General features: G+C 44.6%; 1 protein-coding gene across 2 annotated transcripts in view; it reads right to left on the bottom strand.

Annotated features, from left to right (window-relative positions):
- Nucleotides 1-17,610, bottom strand: part of MON2 (MON2 homolog, regulator of endosome-to-Golgi trafficking) — a 182,700-nt gene that overhangs the window by 30,258 nt on the left and 134,832 nt on the right. For both annotated transcript variants that reach the window (XM_038761242.1, XM_038761249.1), the window contains one exon: nucleotides 13,167-13,357. In XM_038761242.1, the coding sequence (XP_038617170.1) occupies nucleotides 13,167-13,357 (191 nt within the window). The remainder of the gene's footprint in view (nucleotides 1-13,166; nucleotides 13,358-17,610) is intronic.

The following is a 17,610-nucleotide window of genomic DNA, read 5'->3' as shown; positions in this document are numbered from 1 at the left end:
AAAGTCCCATTTTCCACATGAGGTAATGAGGTCCAGAGAAGTGAAGTGACTTGTCCAAGGTCACACGGCAGACAAGTGGCAGGGCCAGGATTGGAACTCAGGTCCTTCCGACTCCCAGGCCATGCTGCTTCTCAATGTGACTCTACTGTTACTTACTCCTCCACCGCCTCTGCCTCAAAAATTGGGAGGTAGGTAGAAAGACAGTGGAGCTACAGAACCGTAATACAAAAGCTTCAGGGATAATGTAAATATCAACCGTATTTACTGAGCATTTACTGTGTGCAGAAGCACTGTTCTAAGCGCTTGGGATAGTACAATATAGCAATATGAGACACAGTCCCTGCCTACAGTGAGCTTATACACTAGACGGAGATAAGATTTTATCCAAACACTTTTTGAATCTAGTGATGTTTTTGGCTTGGATAACTACCATGGGAGTAGAGTTTTGAAGCCCAACTAACATACTGGATTATTCTAAGGTGATTATCATTAGAAAGCTATATCTATCAATCAATCAATTGTATTTATTGAGCACTTACTGTGTGCACAGCACTGTACTAAGCACTTGGGAAGTACAAGTTGGCAACATATAGAGATGGTCCCTACCCAACAGTGGGCTCACAGTCTAGAAGGGGGAGACAGAGAACAAAACAAAATATATTAACAAAACAAAATAAATAGAATAAATATGTACAAGTAAAATAGGTAAATAAATAGAGTAATAAATACATACAAACATATATACATATATACAGGTGCTGTGGGGAAGGGAAGGAGGGAAGGCGGGAAGGATGGAGAGGGGAAGGAGGGGGAGAGGAAGGAGGGGGCTCAGTCTGGGAAGGCCTCCTGGAGGAGGTGAGCTCTCAGTAGGGCCTTGAAGGGAGGAAGAGAGCTTTGCACATAGTAAGCACTTAATAAATGCCATTATTATTATTATTATTATATTATCCAATCAATCCCTGCCACTAAACTCTCTCCTGCCCCCACCCATGTACATTCAGTGAGCTAATTCCTTTTTGACTTTATACTAAAAGGCAGTACAGTGCTATAAAGCAAGTTAAACTACTGGAAGACACAAATGCACCCAATTCCCACACCATTTCATCCATATTTGTCAAATTGTCATTCCTACGCATCAGAGGCAGTACCAGATACAACACACAGAGTCCTGCTCTACTGAAGCTGAGGTACTCAAGGAACATGGCCAAAATACAACAGTTCTCTGCGGGTTTCTCATTCTCCACAGCTTTTTCCCCTTAACTGTACGTGTGAATCCTCTCACACTCCGTGAACTGTAAAAAATGCATCACTCAGATGTGAAACCCATGCCAGTGAGTGGATTTCGCAAGGGACTCCACTACACTCTACAAGTCAAATCGTGTAATTTAAAATCCACTTTGATTGACCGCAACTAGGGGATTATTTTCCCCCAGATCCGAGGTCCAAGACTGCACCTGACTAAATTTGATGGAGAACAGCAAACATGTGTTAGGCGAATGCTTCCAAGGATTTTCGAGAATTGGAGTCACTTGACTGGTCTTGTAACAATTCAAATGACCTCATCAAATAATATTCCAATTGTTCAGGGGCGTTATTTGAAAACTGCCACATCCAGACCCCATTTATGTATTTTTGAAAATATTTTAAGGAAAATCAATCAATCAATCGTATTTATTGAGCACTTACTGTGTGCGGAGCACTGTACTAAGCGCTGGGGAAGTACAAATTGGCAACATATAGAGATGGCCCCTACCCAACAACGGGCTCACAGGCTAGAAAAGACTTTGGTCTCTTCAAAGTCAAAATGGAACCTTTTGCAATGACGAACGCGCACCAAAATTTTTTTCCCTTCACAGAATGCCCCTGGATTAGACACTGCAAATAATCCGAACAGGGCAGAGAATCGATTTAAAGTGTGGAAATGGAAACGTTAAAAAGGGAAATTTATCAATATTACTTATAATTTAATGAGCCTTGAAGGTCATTACTGAACAAAACAAAGAATAAAAAGTGTGCTGTAATCAAATACTGTGCATACCCTAATGGAAGAGAGCCATGGTTCAGCACGTTGCCCCAGTTTCCAGCTTTTTTTCTTTGCTCGGTTTAGTCTGCTCCCCATCACAACATTTCTGCTTCCCGCCTCATCATCATCAATCGTATTTATTGCGCGCTTACTGTGTGCAGAGCACTGTACTAGGCGCTTGGGAAGTACAAATTGGCAACATATAGTGACAGTCATGCTTATCATCCCCATCAACATCACTTCTCCAGGGCCTCCTGTCTGCAAGCTCTTGGTGCCATACCCCTCCTCCTCTTCCTCCTCACCCCACAAAAAAGGACACTTGGTAGGGACTGTCTCTATGTGTTGCCAATTTGTACTTCCCAAGCGCTTAGTACAGTGCTCTGCACATAGTAAGCGCTCAATAAATACGATTGATTGATTGATTGACACTGTCCCTGCCTTCCAGGAGCTTACACTTTGGCGGGTGAGACAGCCAGACACAAATTATATGTTTATATTATTCCTGTCTTGTTTTATACTGCAGAGTCGTCTCCGACTCATAGTGACACCACGGACACATCCCTCCCAGTTGCCCCACCTCCACCTGCAATCACTCCTGGTAGGTGATCCATAGACTTCTCTCCGGAAAAATCCGCAAGTGGTTTATCATTGCCTCCTTCCACGCGGTAAACTTGAGTCTCTGCCCTCGACTCTCTTCCATGCTGCTGCCGCCCAGCACAGGTGAGTTTCGACTGGTAACAGATTGCCTTCCACTTGCTAGTCACTTGCCAAAATAGCAATGGAATGGGTCCGCCTCTGCTTGACTCTCCCTCCTATAGTCAATACTGGTACGGTACTGGAAACTCTCCATGTGTGACCCCGAGAAGGCATGCTTATATTATAGGAAGGGTGAAAACACGAATACGACCGGTGAAATGCTGATGATTCCCTACTCACTGACCTCGGTTTGACACTTATCACTGACAAGTAGAGGAGCAGCGTGGCCTAGTACATAGATGATGGGCCTGAGAGTCAGAAGGACCCGGGTTCTAATGCTGGCACTGCCACTTGACTGCAGTGGGACCATGGGTAAGTCACTGCATCATCATCAATCGTATTTATTGAGCGCTTACTATGTGCAGAGCACTGTACACCTCTCTGGGCCTCAGTTACCTCATCTGCAAGGTGGGGATTAAGACTGTGAGCCCCATGTGGGACAGGGACTATGTCTAACCTGATTAGCTTACATCTACTGCAGTGCTTAGTCCAGTGCTGGGCACGGAGTAAGGGCTTAACGAACCCCACTAAAAAAAGAAAAAAAGGTAGAGGAATTCATTTGTGGATCTCTGAAGATACCAACCAGCTGATAGCCTCCACCTCCCCACCTCCCCACGCCCCAGAGCAGTTTTATCTGAACTAAAGAAAAATTTGAAGAGCCCCTCCTTCCACTCAAGTAGTTCTTGGGGCATCACAAATCATAAAAACACCTGTGTCTTTAGGGCTCTAAAAAGCATTTTAAAAAACAACTCCGAAGCTATGAAACTGGTAGTTCACAAGTTCTCCAGAGTAAAGGCACAGTTAAGAATCCATTCCCACTCCCGCATCACCACGGAACTAAGAACCAAGTGCTTTCACATCCATCTCTAGCTGAGGCGGTTTCACTTACAGGAGTTCTCAATTTAAAGCTTGAAGGAAGCATTTTTTTTAGCTTAGGAAAGCGCCTGAATTGGGATTGTCCGTATCCTTATTTTAGTTGCAAGGGGGTATTGTACTTCAAATCAATTACAATGTTCCATCTCCATCATTAATGGAACTTAAGTCAAAATAATAATAATGATGGTATTTGTTACGTGCTTACTAGGTGTCAAGAACTGTTCTAAGCGCTGGGGCAGCTACAAGGCAATGAGGTTGTCCCACATGGGACTCACAGTCTTAATCCCCATTTTACAGATAATAATAATAATAATGATGGCATTTATTAAGCGCTTACTATGTGCAAAGCACTGTTCTAAGCGCGGGGGAATTTACAAGGTGATCAGGTTGTCCCACGTGGGGCTCACAGTCTTAATCCCCATTTTACAGATGAGGTAACTGAGGCACAGAGAAGTTAAGGTGACTTGCCCAAAGTCACACAGCTGACAAGTGGCGGATTAGAACCTGCTAGCTTCGTAGAAGAAGAATACGTTCTTTTAAATGGACAGAACACACGATCAGGATTTAAGGCTTTATAGAAGTTTATGGCCAAGACAAATCCAGGGAATTGTTTGCTTCATTTCTTGGCACTACCTATCTAGAGCCTGGTGCTCTACAATTGGGAAAATGGAAGTCAGGTTGGAGTCACGTGGTCCTTTTTCGACTTTGGCAGGAAGGCTTAGTTGGGCCAGGTCTCTTATCCCTTCGGAACAGAATTTTAACGCAAGTCTTTCCCACTTTCTGAAAGGGGGAAAAAAAGGCTACTTTGAGAAAAATGGCCATCACCTTCCTTTCTTTAAAAAAAATGGCATTTGCTCAGTGCTCACTCTGTGCCGGACACTGTACTAAGCACTGTGGGAGATTCACGATCAGATGACCTGTATATATGTATATATGTTTGTACATATTTATTACTCTATTTATCTATTTATTTTACTCGTACATATCTATTCTATCTATTTTATTTTGTTAGTATGTTTGGTTTTGTTCTCTGTCTCCCCCTTTTAGACTGTGAGCCCACTGTTGGGTAGGGACTGTCTCTATATGTTGCCAAATTGTACTTCCCAAGCGCTTAGTACAGTGCTCTGCACACAGTAAGCGCTCAATAAATACGATTGATGATGATGATGAGATGAGGAGGAGCATGGCTTAGTGGATAGAGCCCGGGCCCGGGAGTCAAAAGGACCTGGGTTCTAATCCCGGCTCTGCCACTTGTCTGCTGGGTGACCTTGGGCAAGCCACTTCACTTCTCTGGGCCTCAGTTAACTCATCTGTAAAACGGGGATTAAGATTGTGAGCCCCACGTGGGACAGGGACAGTATCGAACCTGATTAACTTGTATCTACCTCCAGTTCTTAGAACAGTGCTTGGCACACAGTAATAATAACAATAATGATGGCATTTATTAAGAGCTTACTATGTGCAAAGCACTGTTCTAAGTGCTGGGGAATTTACAAGGTGATCAGGTTGTCCCACGTGGGGCTCACAGTCTTCATCCCCATTTTACAGATGAGGGAACTGAGGCGCAGAGAAGTGAAGTGACTTGCCCAAAGTCACACAGCTAGAATTGGCGGAGGCAGGATTTGAACCCTTGACTTCTGACTCCAAAGCCCTGGCTCTTTCCACTGAGCCATGCTGCTTCTCTGTACGTGCCTGCTTAACAGGTACCACAATTAATGAAGATAGGTTGGACGGAGTCCGTATCCCACCTGGGGCTCACGGTCTTAATCCCCATTTTTACAAATGAGATAACTCAGGCACAGAGAATTGAAGTGACTTGCCCAAGATCCCGTAACAGGCAGCTAATTCACGATGAGCTGCTATTCAGAGAATAAAACGTTTCCGGAATCTTTTTTTTCTCTGCAGCCTCGCAGATGGACGCCACCAGAGATCTGGAGACAGGTTTTTGACTACGATTCCATCCCCCTGGCAAACTTTTCTTTCCCTTTCCCTTTCCCTTTCCCTCCTCTCCCCCTCGTCCCCCTCTCCATCCCCCCATCTTACCTCCTTCCCTTCCCCACAGCACCTGTATATATGTATATATGGTTGTACATATTTATTACTCTATTTATTTATTTATTTATTTATTTTACTTGTACATTTCTATCCTATTTATTTTATTTTGTTGGTATGTTTGGTTCTGTTCTCTGTCTCCCCCTTTTAGACTGTGAGCCCACTGTTGGGTAGGGACTGTCTCTATGTGTTGCCAATTTGTACTTCCCAAGCGCTTAGTACAGTGCTCTGCACATAGTAAGCGCTCAATAAATACGATTGATTGATTGATTGATTTTCTAACTCAACAGGTTTGGAGCATTACCTGAGCCCCAAAGATGGTCATTCAATAACTGCTGAGCCTACGAAGACATGAAACCGTACCTCGTTCTCGCCTGTCCCTCCACGTCATCCCCCGGGCCAGGAATGCCCTCCCTCTGCCCATCCGCCAAGCTCGCTCTCTTCCTCCCTTCAAGGCCCTACTGAGAGCTCACCTCCTCCCGGAGGCCTTCCCAGACTGAGCCCCCTCCTTCCTCTCCCCCTCGTCCCCCCTCCATCCCCCCCATCTTACCTCCTTCCCTTCCCCACAGCACCTGTATATATGTATATATGTTTGTACATATTTGTTACTCTATTTTACTTGTACATATCTATTCTATTTACTTTTATTTTGTTAGTATGTTTGGTTTTGTTGTCTGTCTCCCCCTTTTAGACTGTGAGCCCACTGTTGGGTAGGGACCGTCTCTATATGTTGCCAACTTGTACTTCCCAATCGCTTAGTATGGTGCTCTGCACACAGTAAGCGCTCAATCAATACGATTGATCATGATGATGATGATGAGGAGATCTGGAGACAGGTTTTTGACTATGATTCCATTCCCCTGGCAAACTCTTCCAACTCAACAGCGTTACCTGAGCCCCAAAGATGGTCATTCAATAACTGCTGAGCCTACGAAGACATGAAAATTAATGTAAACCACTCTGCTGAACTCATCGAGTGGTACAGGTTGATGATAAATTTAAAGCCAACTGAGACCATGTGTCAGTCTGTTTCAGGGGAGCAGCACAGAGCTAAACAATGGCCCACAATTAATTACGTTATTCCGACAGCACAATAACTACCCACGGAATGAGTGAGAGGGAATTAGAAGACGGACTCAAGGAGGTCAACGCAACCTTCTTTGAAGGAGTGAGTTATAGGTTTCTGACAATTCCTTGAACGGTCCCTCAGCGTGAGACGCAGTGTGACCTCGCGCACGGGCCTGGGAGCTAGAGGACCTGGGTTCTTTTCCAGGTTCTGCCCCCGGCCAGGATGAGGTGCTTCACTTCTCTGTGTCCATGTCCCCATTTGTAAAATGGGCATTCAATACCAGTTCTCCCTCCCTCTTAGAATCCGAACCCCATGTGGGATGGGCGCAGCATTCACCCTGGTTCTCCTGAATCTCCCAGTGCCTGGCGCGGAGTAAATGCTTAACTCCATTATTATCAGTAGCGTCTAAGAGATACACTTGATATTAACGGGCAGGACAGGACTACTGACGACAAACGGCAGTCTCCTGGCACCGAAGCTACGCCTGCTTCACGGCAGCGGGGTGGGGCATGGGAGGAGGACTGGGTGATAGAGGGGTACCCAAACAGTCGTTACGTGGTCAGCTAAGATTGGGAATCCAAAAGCAGCAACAGTGTGATGAAAATGTGATGTGGTGAACAGTGGGATGACAAAGAGAAGCAGCGTGGCTCAGTGGAAAGAGGCCGGGCTTTGGAGTCAGAGGTCATGGGTTCAAATCCCGGCTCTGCCAAGTGTCAGCTGTGTGACTCTGGGCAAGTCACTTAACTTCTCTGGGCCTCAGTTACCTCATCTGGAAAATGGGGATGAAGACTGTGAGCCCCCCGTGGGACAACCTGATCACCTTGTAACCTCCCCAGCGCTTAGAACAGTGCTTTGTACATAGTGAGCACTTAATAAATTGCCATTAAAAAAAAATGGATAGAGCCTGAGCCTAGGAGTCAAAAGATCATAAATTCTAAGCCTGGCTCCGCCATTAGCCTGCTGTGTGAGACTTTAGGCAAGTCACTTCACTTCTCTGTTCCTCAGTTACCTCATCTGTAAAATGGGGATTGAGACGGTGCGTCCCACATGGTACATGGACTGTATCCAACCCGATTTGCTTGTACCCACCCCAATGCTTAGTAATAATGATGGCACTTATTAAGCGCTTACTACGTGCAGAGCACTGGGGAGGTTACAAGGTGATCAGGTTGTCCCACAGGGGGCTCGCAGTCTTAATCCCCATTTTACAGACAGAAAACAAAATAGCACCTACTGTGTGCAAAGCACTGTTCTAAACTCTTGGGAGACTACAACAGAGTTAGCAGGTACATCCCCGGCCCACAGTGAGCTTACAGTCCGGAGAGGCCTACTAACATAATCATCACAATAATCGCGATCATCATAATTGTGGTACTTGTTAAGTGCTCGGGTTGATAAGAGTCAATCAGGTTGGCCACAGTCCCTATTTCCCCACTGGGGCCACAGCCCAAGTAGAAGGGCAACAGAAGTTGTGTGGCTTAGTAGACAGAGCCCGGGCCTGGGAATCCTCTGCCCTTTCCCCTTCTCCTCCCCAGAGCACTTGTGTATATTTGTACATATTTATTACTCTGTTTTATTAATGATGTGTACATATCTATAATTCTATTTATCTGTTTTGATGGTAGTGACACCTGTCTACTTGTTTTGTTGTCTGTCTGTGAGCCCGTTACTGGGTAAGGACTGTCTCTGTTGCCAAATTGTACTTTCCAAGAGCTTAGTACAGTGCTATCAATCAATCAATCAATCATATTTATTGAGCGCTTACTATGTGCAGAGCACTGTACTAAGCGCTTGGGAAGTACAAATTGGCAACACATAGAGACAGTCCCTACCCAACAGTGGGCTCACAGTCTAAAAGGGGGAGACAGAGAACAGAACCAAACATACCAACAAAATAAAATAAATAGGATAGAAATGTACAAGTAAAATAAATAAATAAATAAATAAACAGGGTAATAAATATGTACAACCATATATACATATATACAGGTGCTGTGGGGAAGGGAAGGAGGCAAGATGGGGGGATGGAGAGGGGGACGAGGGGGAGAGGAGGGAAGGGGCTCAGTCTGGGTGCTATGCACACAGTAAGTGTGCAATAAATATGACTGAATGAATGAATGAGTCAGAAGGACCTGGGTTCTAATCCCACCTCTGCCACTTGTCTGCTACGTGACCTTGGGTATAGTTCTATTTATTTGTATTAATGGTATTGATGCCTGTCTACTTGTTTTGTTTTGCTGTCTGTCTCTCCCCTTCTAGATTGTGAGCCCGTTGTTGCGTAGGGATTGTTCCTATTTGTTGCCGAATTGTATTTTCCAAGCGCTTAGTACAGTGCTCTGCACACAGTAAGCGCTCAGTAAATACGACTATATGCATGAAAGTCACTTCACTTCTCTGGGCCTCACGGATCTCATCTGTAAAATGGGGATTAAGACTGTGAGCCCCATGAGGGACAGGGGCTGTGTCCAACCTGATCCGCTTGTACTTACCCCAACACTTAGAACAGTGTCTGGCACACAGTATACGCTTAACAAGAACCTTAATAATAAAATAATAAAAACAGGCATCGAATCCCCACTCTACAGATAAGGAAACCGAGGCACCGCGAAGGGAAGTAACTTTTCCAAGGTCACACAGCAGGCAAGTGGCAGCCAGGAGGGGAACCCAGGTCTCCTGACTCCTGGGTTCATTCCATTGGGCCCCGCTACTTCCAAGTCAAGCAATCAATCAATCGTATTTATTGAGCGCTTACTATGTGCAGAGCACTGTACTAAACGCTTGGGAAGTACAAATTGGCAACATATAGAGACAGTCCCTACCCAACAGTGGGCTCACAGTCTAAAAGGGGGAGGGGGTGTCCCTAAGACACCTTATCTTCCATTTGGGTATGTCCCATACCGGGGTCCCAGGCCCCTGGGAGTGGGAATAGTAGCTCGACCTATGTGTGGGAAGGCATCCTTTGGATTACGGAATAGATGCTTTTTGCCAGAGCAAGAGTGAAGGCCCACCTTCAGGACCGAGAATTAAACACAAATGCTCTGAAGTCTGCCGAAGGCATCGTGGTTAGGAGGAACTGCCGTTTTTTTGTATTCCACTAAGTCAGAAAGAGCATGCGAGGAGTTGATGAAAAACAAACTGAAACTTTTTCAGTCACTGTGGCACAGGAAGATACATTAAATTTTCATTTTACAACTCAGGAAAGGCAGAAAATCATCTTTGTTACAGCACTAAGGAGATAGGTGAGATCAAATTCCATTATTTTAATCAATCAATCAATCAATCGCATTTATTGAGCGCTTACTGTGTGCAGAGCACTGTATTAAGCGCTTGGGAAGTACAAGTTGGCAACATATAGGGACAGTCCCTACCCAACAGTGGGCTCACAGTCTAAAAGGGGGAGACAGAGAACAAAACCAAACATGCTAACAAAATAAAATAAATAGAATAGATATGTACAAGTAAAATAAATAAATAGAGTAATAAATATGTACAAACACATACACATATATACAGGTGCTGTGGGGAAGGGAAGGAGGTAAGATGGGGGATGGAGAGGGGGATGAGGGGGAGAGGAAGGAAGGGGCTCAGTCTGGGAAGGCCTCCTGGAGGAGGTGAGCTCTCAGTAGGGCCCTGAAGGGGATTTTACACTCTCCCAAGCACTTAATACAGACTGAGTGCTCAACAAATACCCGGCTGATTCAAGTACTTGGTCTAAGGTATGGCTTCAGTGTTTTGAATTTCAGGAGCTTTCTTTGACAGAGAGGCAGCGTGGCCTAAGGGAGTCAGAAGGACCTGGGTTCTAATTCCGGCTCTGCCACCGGCCTGCTGTGTGACCCCGGGCCAGGCCCTTCACTTCTCTGTGCCTCAGTTCCTTCACCTGTAAAATGGGGACTAACACTGTGAGTCCCATGTGGGACCTGGACTGCATCTCCCTTGATTAATCTGTAAATACTCGGCACTTAGTACGGAGCCTGGCACATAGTAAGCAATTAACAAATACTAATAAAAAAAAGGTGCAAGCTTTCACCTTGAGAGGTGAATTCTCCCAATACGGGCTTTCCGATCTGTTCTGTTTATTACTCTATCTATTTATTTATTTTACTTGTACCTATCTATTTATTTTATTTTGTTAGTATGTTTGGTTTTGTTCTTTCGTCTCCCCTGTCTAGACTGTGAGCCCACTGTTGGGTAGGGACTGTCTCTATATGTTGCCAGCTTGTACTTCCCAAGCGCTTAGTACAGTGTTCCGCACACAGTAAGCGCTCAATAAATACGATTGATTGATTGATTGATTGATTAAAATAATGGAATTTGATCTCACCTATCTCCTTATTGCTGTAACAAAGATGATTTTCTGCCTTTCCTGAGTTGTATTCTAGTTGTATAAAGAGAGAGTATTCTGGGGGCACTCGTATTGTCGGCCCGATGCCGGGTGTCCGCCTGTAAGGGTCGGCTTCGCCTTCTCCCGTCGGATCCCCTCGTGCTTGGAGTCTGCCCCCTCCTCGGAAGCCTGAAGACTGATGTGGAGAGGACCGGGCTGGTCTACACGGCCTAGGAGAGATTCATCACTGAATCTCACCCCTTCAGCTCGCTCCTCCAGGTCCGCCACCCTTGTCCGTGTAGAACCCCCTGTTCTCTTGAGGGGTGGGAACTCCTTCGCGGACCCTCACATCTGAAGCCACGGAAGACTCAACGTGTTGTCAAGACAACTGAAATGGGAGTGACTCCCCCGTTAGGGCTTCTCCATTTTCTAAGTTAGCATTCTGCTAACCTCCTCCAGGAGGCCTTCCCGGACTGAGCCCCTTCCTTCCCCTCCCCCTCGTCCCCCTCTCCATCCCCCCATCTTACCTCCTTCCCTTCCCCACAGCACCTGTATATATGTATATATGTTTGTACATATTTATTACTCTATTTATTTATCTTACTTGTACATATCTATTCTATTTTGTTAGTATGTTTGGTTTTGTTCTCTGTCTCCCCCTTTTAGACTGTGAGCCCACTGTTGGGTAGGGACTGTCTCTATATGCTGCCAATTTGTACTTCCCAAGCGCTTAGTACAGTGCTCTGCACATAGTAAGCGCTCAATAAATACGATTGATGATGATGATTCTGTCAGTCTACCTGTATTTGCTTTCTCCAGAAAGCCCCGATTAACCCATCATTCATCGAATCACTCGCCTGTCCTCTCCCACTCCCTTCTGCGTCGCCCTGACCTGATCTCTTTTCCTCCTCCACTCTCCCAGCCCCACAGCATTTATGTCCATACCTGCCATTTTATTTATCTGGATTGATGTTTGTGTCTCTCTCTCTCTCTAGACTGTAAGCTTGTTGGGGGCAGGGAATATCACTGTTTATTGTGGTAGTGTACTTTCCCAAGTGCTTAGTGCGGTGCTCTGCACATAGTAAGCGCTCAATAAATACGATCGAATGAACGAATAGCTGGAACCGAGCTAATGATTCTGTATGTTCCTGGCCACCAGTCCTTCCCCTGAACGACTAACTCACACCAACGAGAAGCGGCGTAGCCTAATGAGTCGAGTACGGGCCTGGGAGCGAGAAGGACCGGGGTTCTAATCCTAGCTCCGCCACTTGGCTGCTGTGGGACCTTGGACAAGTCACTTCACTTCTCTGGGCCTCGGTTACCTCATCTGGAAAACGGGGGTTACAACTGTGAGCCCCAACTGGGACAGGGACTGCGTCCAACCTGATAACCTTGTATCTAACCTTTTAGACTGTGAGCCCACTGTTGGGTGGGGACTGTCTCTATGTGTTGCCAATTTGTACTTCCCAAGCGCTTAGTACAGTGCTCTGCACACAGTAAGCGCTCAATAAATACGATTGATTGATTGATCTAACCTTGTCTTTAGAACAGTGTTTGACACATAGTAAGTGCTTAACAAATATCATTATTATTATTAGTAAGCGCTTAACAAATATCATTATTGTTAATATTATTATTATTATTATTGTTAAATGAATCTACTGGGAATGTACTATGTCCATTAGGCACACTGTCAGTCGCCAGCAAACTGTCAGCTATTTCTAAAAGACAATTCTTAGTTCATTCTTAATCCATCAAGGGTATTTATTGGGTGCTTTCTATGGGCACTATACTGTACTTAGAGTGCTGTACTGAGCACTTGGGAGAGTACAAAATAACAGAGTGGATAGACACGTTCCCTGCCCACCACGAGCTCACAGTCTAGAGCTGCTCATTCAAATGATCATTTAAATCATCAGACTGTGAGCCCACTGTTGGGTAGGGACTGTCTCTACATGTTGCCAACTTGTACTTCCCAAGCGCTTAGTACAGTGCTCTGCACACAGTAAGCGCTCAATAAATACGACTGATGATTTAAAAGAATAATTCTAAAAACAAAATGAACTGACCTTTTGGTGAATAAGAAATCTTCAAATGTGTTGGCTAATTCTGGCCACATGCTGTCAAATTTCCCCGAAGAAGCATGCTGTCTTGCTACGGGGAGCCCAATCGACAGAAATTTCAGAAGAGAAGACACCGCCAGTTTCCACGTGGTTTCCGCCGGGCAGGAATATTTCAGGCTAAGAGGTATCCGGAGAGTCTGTGAAGAGATGGTTCCAAGATTGACACATAAGGAACAAGGCCTTGTTATAAGAATTCATAACCTTCCAAAACACATGACAACACAGCATTATGGATTTTTGGAAACACGCAGCCAGGTCATTCAATTGATTTATTAATAACTATAAGGAGTAGAGCACTGTGGCATAGCAGACAGAGCACAGGCCTCGGAGTCAGGAGGTCACGGGTTCTAATCCCGGCTCTGCCGCTTGTCTGCTGTGTGATCTTGGGCAAGTCACTTCACTTCTCTGATCCCCAGTTACCTACCTCACCTGTAAAATGGGGATTGAGACTATGAGCCCCATGTGGGACGAAGACACAACGTGGCCTAGTGGATAGAGCACGGGTTGGGAATCAGAAGGTCATCATCATCATCAATCATATTTATTGAGCGCTTACTATGTGCAGAGCACTGTACTAAGCGCTTGGGAAGTACAAATTGGCAACATATAGAGACAGTCCCTACCCAACAGTGGGCTCAAAGTCTAAAAGGGGGAGACAGAGAACAAAACCAAACATACTAACATGACTAAGGTCATGGGTTCTAATCCCAGCTCCGCCACTTCTCTGCTGTGTGATCTTGGGCAAGTCACTTCCCTTCTCTGTGCTTCAGTTGTCTCATGTGCAAAATGGGGGTCGAGACTGTGAACCCCATTTGGGACCGGAATTTACTTGTTTCCAACCCCAGCACTTAGTGCAGTGCCTGCACATGGTAAGTGCTTCACAAATACCATAATTATTATTATTACTACTACCTTGTATCTACCCCAGCGTTTAGAACTGTGCTTAGCACATAGTAAGCGTTTAAAAAGATCATTATTATCATTATAACTAGAGGTTTTGAAAGGAAATGGAGGCACTAAACAAGTAAACAAACAGATAAGCCCAAAAAGAACGTAGCCGGGAGGCAGTAGGCGGCCTGTTGGAAAAAGCCCAAGTCTGGGTATCAGAGGACCTGGGTTCTAACAATAATTGTGGTATTTGTCAGGCTCTTACTATGTGCCCTCCGCACATCCGCCAAGCTAGCTCTCTTCCTCCCTTCAAAGCCCTATTGAGAGCTCACCTCCTTCAGTGGGCCTTCCCAGACTGAGCCCCCTTTTTCCTCTCCTCCTTCCCATCCCCCCCACCCTACTTCCTTCCCCCCACACAGAAACCTGTATATATGTTTGTACAGATTTACTACTCTACTTATACATATTTACTATCCTATTTATTCTGTTAATGATGTGCACCTAGCTTTACTTCTATTTATTCTGATGACTTGACACCTGTCCACATATTTTGTTTTGTTGTCTTTCTCCCCCTTCTAGACTGTGAGCCCGTTGTTGGGGAGGGACCGTCTCTTTATGTTCCCAACTTGTACTTCCCAAGTGCTTAGTACAGTGCTCTGCACACAGTAAGTGCTCAATAAATACGACTGAATGAATGAATGAAGGTGCCAGGCCCTGTACTAAGCAAGGAGGGAGTGTGTTAACTCTGTTGCATCGTACTCTCCAAAGAGCTTAGTACAGTGCTCTGCATGTAGTAAATTCTTCACAAATGCCAGTGATAGACAGATTTTGCAGAAGAGGAAACTGAGGGGCTGAGAAGTTCAGTGACTTGCCCAGTACACGATGCAGCTGGGATTAGAGCACAGGTCCTCTGACTCCGTGCTCTTTCCACTAGGCCATGAGGCTTCTCAACCCGGCAAGTCTCAACATCTCTGCGACTCAGTTTCCTCAACTGTAAAATGGCGATGAAATACCTGATCTCCCTTCTACTTAGACTGTGAAGTCCTATGTAGGACAGGGACTGTGTGTGGCCTGATTCATTCGTATTTGCCCCAGTGCTTAGAACAATGCTTGACACACAGTAAATACTTAAATTCAATGATATTTTACTTGTACATATCTATTCTATTTATTTTATTCTGTTAGTATGTTTGGTTTTGTTCTCTGTCTCCCCCTTTTAGACTGTGAGCCCACTGTTGGGTAGGGACTGTCTCTATATGTTGCCAACTTGTACTTCCCAAGTGCTTAGTACAGTGCTCTGCACACAGTAAGCACTCAATAAATACGATTGATGATGATGATGATGATAATAATCATATGAATCATAACCATTCATTCAGTTGTATTTACTGAGCACTTACTGCGTGCAGAGCACTGTATTAAGCACTCGGAAAGTATAATTCAGCAACAAATGGAGACAATCCCTACCCAGCGATGGGTTCACGGTCTAGAAATCATGTGACAGTGACTGAAGAACTAATCAAATGCTTTTTGAGCCCACAGACCTGACGCCTTAATCAGATTTACTCTTGGTTCCTTTACAATTTTCTCTAGTTTGTTCTTAAATTTCGCCCATTGATGTGCTATCCTGCCACGCAGGGTTAGAGGCAAAGGATTACTTTCCTTGATTTTTTTTTATTAGGATCTTTAGTTATTAATGGGAAATTAAATATGATACATCCATTTGATCTGGAATAGTCTGAAGGAGTCATCTTTGGGAGAAACAACCTAGGGACACCCAACGGTTTCTTCAGCAGACAACCGTGCCAGGATCTTCTCAATCATAAAAGAGAATCAATCGTGGCCTAGTGGTTAGATCATGGGCTTGGGAGTCAAAAGGACCTGGGTGCGAATCCTGGCTCCGCCACTTGTCTGTTGTGTGACCATGATCGAGTCACTTCGCGAATCTGTGCCTCAGTTACCTCCTCTGTAAAATGGGAATTAAAACTGTGAGCCCCACGTGGGACAGGGACTATGTCCAACCTAATTAAGTTGTATGAACCCCAGCAATTAGTAAAGTGCCTGGCATGTAGTAAGTGCTTAACAAACACCATTAAAAAAATAAGGAAAAGAAAAAAAGAAGATGGATATTTTTAGAAGCCAAATCATTGCTTTGGGAGGTCGGTGTGTCCTTTGGTTTTTGCACAGATGGAAAAGAAAGGGCCACTCTTTGAATTCAAAACATTGTCAACTGGGCTCTTTAACTTGCACTCAGATTGTTTTCAGAAAGACTATTAGATTCAAATAAAATCAATGTCGCCGAAGCTCTTAGTAGATTTTCTGCTAAAGCATTTTTAGGTTGTTACTCACCTAACAAGGAATAAAACACTTTTCTCATTTCACTGAGATTAAAAGAGGCATTAGTGAGGAAGAAAGAGAAATGGTGTTCTTAAAAGGAATACAAATGTATGGAATACTTTGCCAGAGGAAAAAAATGACTGTAAAGGCAACATAAGCACAAATCATCAGAAAGACAAGCATCCCGGCTCAAAAATACCTTATAAAAAAACCACTGCAACTATTGCTGCTTGTCTGGTTTCGGTTCAGACATGTCAACTGTAGAGTCAGAATAAATGTCTTAGGGAACTATAGATCAATCAATTAATGGTATTTATTGAGTGCTTGCTACGTGCAGAGGACTGGACTAAGCGCTTGGGAGAGTACGATACAAGACAATTAGCAGACACGTTCCCTGCCCACAACAAGCTTACAGTCTAGAGAACCTAAAGGTTTCAGTTTTTAGGCTCCTTTAAGAAGCTTTTAGGGAAATGAGTTCATATTGTCTCAAAATAGCCACTTTAGGTTTTACCATGAAGAAACTGAACATCATAGTTTCAGAATTATCTTCCGCCACATGGTATTTGTTAAGCGCTGACTGTGCCAGACACTGTTCTAAATGCTGGGGGAAACACGAGCTAATTAGGTTGTCCCACGTGAGGCTCAAAGTCTTAATCCCCAATTAACAGATGACCTAATTGAGGCCCAGAGAAGCGAAGTGCTGGGATAGATTAAGCTTACCAGGTTGGACACAGTCCACGTCCCACATGGGGCTCAGTCTTAATCTCCATTTCACAGGTGAGGTAACTGAGGCCCAGAGAAGTGAAGTGACTTGCCCAAGGTCACACAGCAGACAAATGGCAGAGCCGGGATTAGAATCCAGGTCCTTCACGCTCCCAGGCCTGTGCTTTATCTGCTAGGCCATGCTGCTTCTCAGCAGCAATTCCAAAAAGATAAACTGTGAATTATTTATATAGGGTATTTCCACGAAGGCCCTCTGACCTGGATTCTACATGTCAAGCACTGTTCATTCATTCATTCATTCAATTGCATTTATTGAGCGCTGACTGTGTGCACAGCACTGTACTAAGTGCTTGGGAAGTACAAATTGGGAACATATAGAGATGGTCCCTACCCAACAACGGGCTCACAGTCTTTTTCTACGCACTGGGGTAAATATACGATC

Source organism: Tachyglossus aculeatus, chromosome 2, assembly GCF_015852505.1.
Source record: "Tachyglossus aculeatus isolate mTacAcu1 chromosome 2, mTacAcu1.pri, whole genome shotgun sequence".
Taxonomy (NCBI): domain Eukaryota; kingdom Metazoa; phylum Chordata; class Mammalia; order Monotremata; family Tachyglossidae; genus Tachyglossus; species Tachyglossus aculeatus.
The sequence above is the reverse complement of the archived record's forward strand: the minus strand, read 5'-3'. Positions and strand labels throughout refer to the sequence as shown.